The sequence below is a fragment of the Terrapene carolina genome, unplaced genomic scaffold (genome assembly GCF_002925995.2).
Source record: "Terrapene carolina triunguis isolate 2854851 unplaced genomic scaffold, T_m_triunguis-2.0 Scaffold7924, whole genome shotgun sequence".
Lineage (NCBI taxonomy): Eukaryota > Metazoa > Chordata > Testudines > Emydidae > Terrapene > Terrapene triunguis.
The window spans coordinates 790-7705 of NW_020672275.1; the positions used below are offsets into that span (position 1 = coordinate 790).

The 6916-nt window shown below is 44.1% G+C and overlaps 1 protein-coding gene across 1 annotated transcript; it reads left to right on the forward strand.

Annotated features, from left to right (window-relative positions):
* Positions 1-359: 359 nt before the first annotated feature.
* Positions 360-6555, forward strand: LOC113408320 (zinc finger protein RFP-like; the record flags this gene model as incomplete). Its single annotated transcript, XM_029913896.1, has 3 exons — positions 360-782; positions 4461-4556; positions 6325-6555. Coding segments are annotated over exons 1-3 (744 nt in total), but the record flags the coding sequence as incomplete, so codon positions are not given.
* Between the last annotated feature and the right edge of the window lie 361 nt (positions 6556-6916).

Below are 6916 nucleotides of genomic sequence, written 5' to 3' on the forward strand. Positions count from 1 at the left end.
GCCATGAGCGATGCTGTAGGTCCCTCTGGAGTCCCACAACACAGTGACCCAGCGATGGTGGGAAGAAACGCTGTATGGAGCTGGGTGTGGATGTGGCAGGTGCTGTTTTTCAATCAGCTGTTCTGCAGAGTGGCCAGGCTGCACCACTGCAGGGACCAACAGCGTCAGGTGCTGCCACTCCATGGTCTGTCCTGGTGCTTCCTCCAGGTGCTAACTCAGACCAAAAGCAGTTTCCAGCCTCCCAAGAGTAACATGAGACAATGTATACGTAGGAAACGCCTGTTTGGTGTGCAAAGTTCAGAATCAGCCCATTTCTGAGAACAGGAAAATGAAACTAAATTTGTCTCTTCTCTGCAGAAGCAGCCATGGCTGCTGCGAATCCAGCACAACTGCTCCTAGGTGAAGTGACTTGTTCAGTGTGTAAAGATTATTTTAAAGACCCAGTGTCTCTAGATTGTGGGCACCATTTCTGCCAGGCCTGCATCACTCAGTGCTGGGAGGGATTGCGTACAAACTTCCGCTGTCCTGAGTGCAGAGAAACCTTCTCCCAGAGAAACTTCAAACCAAACAGACAGCTGAGGAATATTGTAGAAGCTGCCAGAAAACTTACACTGGAGCGAACAAATGAACCAGAAGTTGGGACAGTGTGTGAAAAACACAAGAGGGCTTTAGATGTCTTCTGCCAAGAGGATCAAACACCCATTTGTTTGGTTTGCCATCTGTCCCGAGATCACAGAGAACACACTGTGGTTCCCATAGAGGAGGCTGCCGAGGATTACAAGGTAAGAAATCACAGAGCAGTGTAAAAGCTGGAACAGCCAGGAACTGCATTTTAATAAAAAAATTATGGCAAAAACCAGCGGATACCGTTAGACACCCTTACAAACAATACTTTAGCAATGAGACTTATAATACACTGTTATTAACCTGTTCTTGCTAAAAACCATTTTTAACACCAATAAGGACCCAGAAAAGTCAGTTCTGAATTGCCATGGGGCTGAAATATATAACCTATAGCCCAGTACTATTACAGTGGAACTGCTGCTGACCTGGGACACACATTCTGCTAGAAATGAAAAAACATCTTGTGTGCATGTGTTGTGCACTTGTCATGAATCAGTGCAGCTACAGGAACTGGTGGATTTTCCTGAAAAAAGGCACATGAAGGGGGAGAGGAAAAGTCTCCTGGCTGAAATGTGGAATACCCATAACGTCTGGAAGATCCCAACTTGCAGAGATTTCAGGGACCCGGCAGTACTGACACACAAACCCTTCCAGGGGACAGTGAAGGTCATACACATCACTAAGCATTGGGACTGATTCTGTTTTTCATACATTATTTTTTATTTCTTGTGTATTTTTGAGGAGAGTCACTCTCGTATGGGCAGGTGAGACATTAGAGTCTGTTATTTTTCACTGGTAATTTTTAGATAGGCCTAAATGTTTCTGCTCCACAACTTTTGACAGTACAGATGGCAATGTACGACCATGAGATCTCAAAGGATAGTTTCTCATATTCCTATAGGGCACACATGAGTCAGGTGTTTCTTCTTGTTCCAGATAATGAACAATCACTTTGTCCACATTTCCACCAAGAACTTCATATCCATATCTGTGACACAAAACCTCATCTGTATCGATCAGTCTTCGGAAATATCTTTTCCTTACCAGAGGCTCCCCCCATTGGGAAAAGATGGCTTCCTCCGTGGATCCATTTGTATTGATCACACCTCCAGTCATCTTTTTTGTCCTTTTGCCCTTCATAACTGTATGCAAGCAGCTGTCCATTTTTTGGCTTAGAAGCTGGAAGAGTCGATATTTTCTCTTTTATACGATTTCTTAAAATGTCCACTGCTGCTTGCAGTGAAAGTGGTCCCAATTTATACATATAAATTAAACTACAAATACTGGAGGAAAAAAAGACTAACCAATCTATTTTATTGTATTTGTGCACCTGTGAATTTTAGGTTTTGTTAGATCTTCTGCAAAGCTTTGCGCAAATCAGGTTAGAGATAAGGGTGAGACACACACCGACAGGACAATTGTCGAGACAGAACCAATGACAGAGTAGGATGATTAAAGTAGAATAATGTATTGCATTTAAACAACACAGACTACCAACTCAGTGATTGGCAACAATGATAGGGACCTAGGAGGTTAGTGGCCTATTCTGAGCCTACTTTTGTGCCATGCAAGTGCACAGACAGGATTTCCACGCCCTCTAAGCAGCTCTGTGCATTCTCGACACCAACTGAGAGCTACATGCCGGGGGGAAGGTCAAGGTTCCAAACTGCAGAGGAGCAGAGGTGAAAACAGGTGTCCCCACGGGTACATGCATTGTGAAGCAGCAAGAAAGGGAGTATTCGCCCCCATAGAATACCCACCCTGTCCCCCTCGCTGCCTGCTCCCTGGCCCCATTTCTGTGGTAACAGCTGAGCTGGTCTAGGAGTGAGCACTGAAAGTGCTCAGTGAGGGAAGAGTGAGATCAGAGGAAGGAAATGGACTTGCAGGGGGCAGAGAGACAAGGTGAGGGAGGTAATATCTTTGATTGGACCAACTTCTGTTGGGGAGATAAGCTTTGGAGCGTACACAGAGAGAGGCAGCAAATCAGCTGCAAAGCAAAAGGGAGCAAGAGAGACTCAGACTTTTTCCCCAAAGCCAGGCAGCAGGAGGCAAACAACTAATTGTCATCCTCTGGGCCACTTCGGAACAGAGTGTTTTATTAACCCTTCATTGCACAGAGCAGGCAGTGAAAGGCTGGTTTGGCCGGTGTTTTCAGTAGTACTGTGTTGCTCTCACTTGTGTGACGTGCAGCATTTTTGTCCCCTGGGCCACTTTGGAACCAAGTGTTCTGGGTGGTTTTAGTAATAAAACAAATTATCCCCCAAAAACCCGGGTTCAAGGTCGGTTCAGACGAGTTTCTCATTAGCAATGTATTAGTCTCACCAGTATGTGCTGTATGTAAAACTGGTCCCCTGAGCCACTTCAGAACTGACTGTTCAGGCTCCTCCTTGGTTTTAAAATGGTTCTGGGCTGGAATGGGTTAATGACAGTCAGCTGTTAATCAGTTCTCATTACTACAGTAACATTCCCAGTGTTGTCTGACTGTTTCCACTGAGTTGCTTTAAATCAGTTTTATTTATTAAAATGCCATTCCACCCATTGCCCTTTATTTTGGTCCCGTGAGCCACTTCGGAGCTGAGTCTGCAGGTGGTTTTATGAATAAAGCTGTTTGTTGAACAGGTGGGTTGTCAGCGGTGTTCTGTAGTACAGCATTATTCTCAGTTGTATTGTGAGTATCATTTCTGTCCTCTCCCCCCCAGAGCCCAGCTGTGGAGCCCTCCCCGGCCCAGACACTCAGACCCCCCTTTCCCCCCAGAGCCCAGCTGCGAGGTTCCCCCGGCCCAGACACTCGCAGACCCGACCTCTCCAGAGCCCGGGGATCCAGAAGGAGAAACAGCCTGATGCTGGGTCCCGGCTTGCACAGAGTTTCCTGCTTGCTGCTGCCCCCTTCCTTCCCTCGGGGCGAGCTGGGAACTGCAACAGCTGCTGGGAACACTCCAGTTCCCTCCCCCGGCATTGTCTCTGTTTGCGAGCTGGGCTCTGCCAAGTCCAGCAGCCCCTAGTGGCGGCCAACATCTCTGCAGCCCATTTCTGTGGGGGAAAAAGGAAATTTTGCATGTCCAACATTAATTTCTGCAAAATCCTGCATTGCGCAGTGGCGCAGAATTCCCCCAGGAGTACAATGTGTTATGAGTCTGTTCTCATTACTAAAATATTGCTCTTAACTGTCTGTAAAAGCACCTGCTGGTTTTTGCAACAATTTTATTGACTAAAATGTTGTTCTGGGCCTTTCTGGCTTCTTCCAGCTTTTACACCATCCCTATATTTCTAGGCATGCACACTGCAGTGCTGCCTCCCTCTAGGCATCCAGACGCCTATTTCCCACCTAAGCCCTAGAGCGATTCACAGTCTGGAGGAAGACAGGCATTCGGCTGCCTAAGTAGAGTGTGGGGCCCAACCTGGTAGGTGGCCTCTGAGCAGACCTGCCAGATCAGGCCCCACAAGCTGGTACACACAGAAGCAACCCTCCCTCCTAACTGTTAGCCCAGGGGTTAGGGTAATCACCTGGGAAGTAGGAAACACTGGTTCAAGTCCCTCTTCCACCTGATGAGGAGAAGAGATTCAAATGGGGATCTGCCATCTCTCAGGGGAGTGCCCTACCCATGGGCTATTGTGATGTGGGGCTCCCTCCCTCTCCCCTGGAGAAGCTATTCCACTGGGGATAAAGAGTCATCTGGGCCAAAGAGAGAGAGACCACAAGCGTGAGAATGACTGTATAGTCATGGGGTTAGGGCACTCACCCATTTTATTATGTATTTGATATTCTTGCAAATATAAATAAATGGGGGGAAATCCTCCAAAAACAACCAAAATTAAACCAGGTTTTCTTTTGTTAGGACCAAATTCGGAGCCGTTTGGAGATTTTGAAGAAAGAGAGAGAAGTGATTCTGTCGTTTAAATTGAGTGGGGAAAATAAAAGCCAGGAACTGCTGGTAGGTGCCGTTATTACTCAGAAGCAAATGTGCACAGGGCCATTATCAATACACGGCTTAGTCTGAATATCATCAGAGGAACAGTGAGTAACACGTTCTCATCCGTGAAAGATGATCACTTCTTTATTCTCATTGTAAAGAAAAACTGTTCTACTTTAATTGAGAGTAAGCAGGAAAATGCAGCATTAAAGAAAGAGGTTTAATCATCCAAATATTTTCACTGATAATTCCAGTGTAATTTGTTTATGTAACAGTAGTTTCTCCTTTAGTCTTTCAACTAAAGCTGGTTGAAAATTTTCAACCAAAAAAATCTTCCTGCAGATAAAAAGAGTTTAGTAGAAAACAGCTGTTTTCATGGGGAAAAGTCACTTGCAACAAATTTTTCAATTTTTTGACAGGAAATTTCAAAATGAAACAAACATTTTTGTGTCATTTCAAACTGAAATTTCATTTTGCTTTTAAAAAGCTGAACATTTTTAAAACGTTCATGTTTATTTTTTATCTTTCTCTTTTTAGTCCTTTTTTCTCCTGAGTGCACTAAAATGAATAATTTCCAGGTTTTTTTACCCTTCGTTTTTCCTTTTTCTTTTTGCCACTTTTTCAAAACTGGGGGATCTTTTGAAGAGGTACCAAGAGGAACTACTAAAAAGAAAAATGGGGGAAATGAACATTATTTTTTTCCATTTTGGGAAAAGGGAGAAAGAAAAATATGACATTTTTCAAAAGTTATTTCAACATATTTTTCAACCAAATCAAAAGAAGTTCCATTTTAAAAACTGAGAAATGGAAACAACTTTTGAAATTTCAATTATTTTTGCAAATTCCCCAACCCTGCTATTTTTGGCCAGCTGCACTTGCAACCGAGATAACCACAGCTGGCCAATCCGTGCAGCTTCTCTAGGAATCTGCTCCCCAGAGGAGGAGGTTGGTCACTTAAGGCCTAAAACAAAGCACAAGGGTGTCATTGGAAAGACTCCTGTTCAGTTCAGTGAGCTTTGGAACAAGCCCTTAATGGTATCGCTGCTAGACATGGCCATGGAGAAGATCTGGGTTCCAGGTCTGGTCTGATTTCCTTGCTCCTAGGGTACAGGGGCCAGAGAGTGCTCCAGAAACAGCATGAATTGGTGGGCTTCTGTCCAGTTCACATGCGCTCATTCTTAAGCAATCTGCAAACTGAGATTTGCATGTGCAAAAAGGGGTCTTCCCAGCAGCCCAATTTGTGCTCAAGGTCCCTGTGTGGCTTAAAATCCAAGATTTATGGTGTGCCAAATTTTATGTATCCAAAACTGTTTTCAAAATTCATGAGAGCAAATGACGGAGCTCAAATTTTAGTACTTTTTTTTTAAAATGCCCTTTATGTCTCTAATGTATTTTGTGGACAGCATGGGTTCCCCAGTTCAAGTCTAGTGCTTCTTAGTTTGGGTTCTGCTGTTTCTTCTACTAAAATAATCCTTGCCAGTCCCGTTCTGAATCCCACACCTGCTGTGCTTCCTGTTATTAGAAGGATCTGGTTTTCTGGAAGCCACTGATCACAGATTATCCAAATCATGCAAGAAAAATTCATATTCTAAACACCAGTTAGGACTCTTGAAAATCTATTGGAAAATCTTCTGTCTACTGAGCATAGAGTATGTTCTCCATAAAATATCAGAAGTTAAATTCTGTGGGGTTGCAATGACATGCTGCTACGTGCATAAAATGTCCCATGACTCACTCCGTATTCTTGTCCTTGACCAGCGCTTTTCCTCTTCGTATCTCGTCATTTTAGAAACAGCTAGAAACTGAGAAGCAGAAGATTGTGTCTGAATTTCAGCAACTGCGCCAGTTTCTGGAGGAACAAGAGCGACTCCGGCTGGCCCAGTTGGAAGAGCTGAATAAGGAAATTGAAAAGGGGAGGCCTGAGTATGTTGCCAAATTATCTGAGGAAATATCTTCTTTTAGTTCCCTGATCAGTGAGATGGAGCAGAAGTGCCAGCAGCCAGCGAGTGAATTCCTGCAGGTGAGACGGTGTTAGAAACACCCCAGAACCTTTTACAGGGCGAGAAAGTCTCCTAACTCTTCACTTTTGGAGTGTAGGAGTGAATGGTCAGAACATACAGTATTGCTAAAATATACATTTTTCTTCCTTAAGGGCTTGATAAAATCCCCATTAAAGTCAATGGAAATATACTTCTTGAGTACAAGGAGCTTTGGATTGAGCCCTAAATGAAAAGAAATTCTTCTTTTGAATTCTAGTGGAAGAAGACTCCTCCAAAAATCACAAACTCCAAACTGTGTTCTCTCTGTAGAAATATAGAATGATAGAATATTAGGGTTGGAAGAGACCTCAGGTCCAACCCCCTGCTCAAAGCAGGACCAAC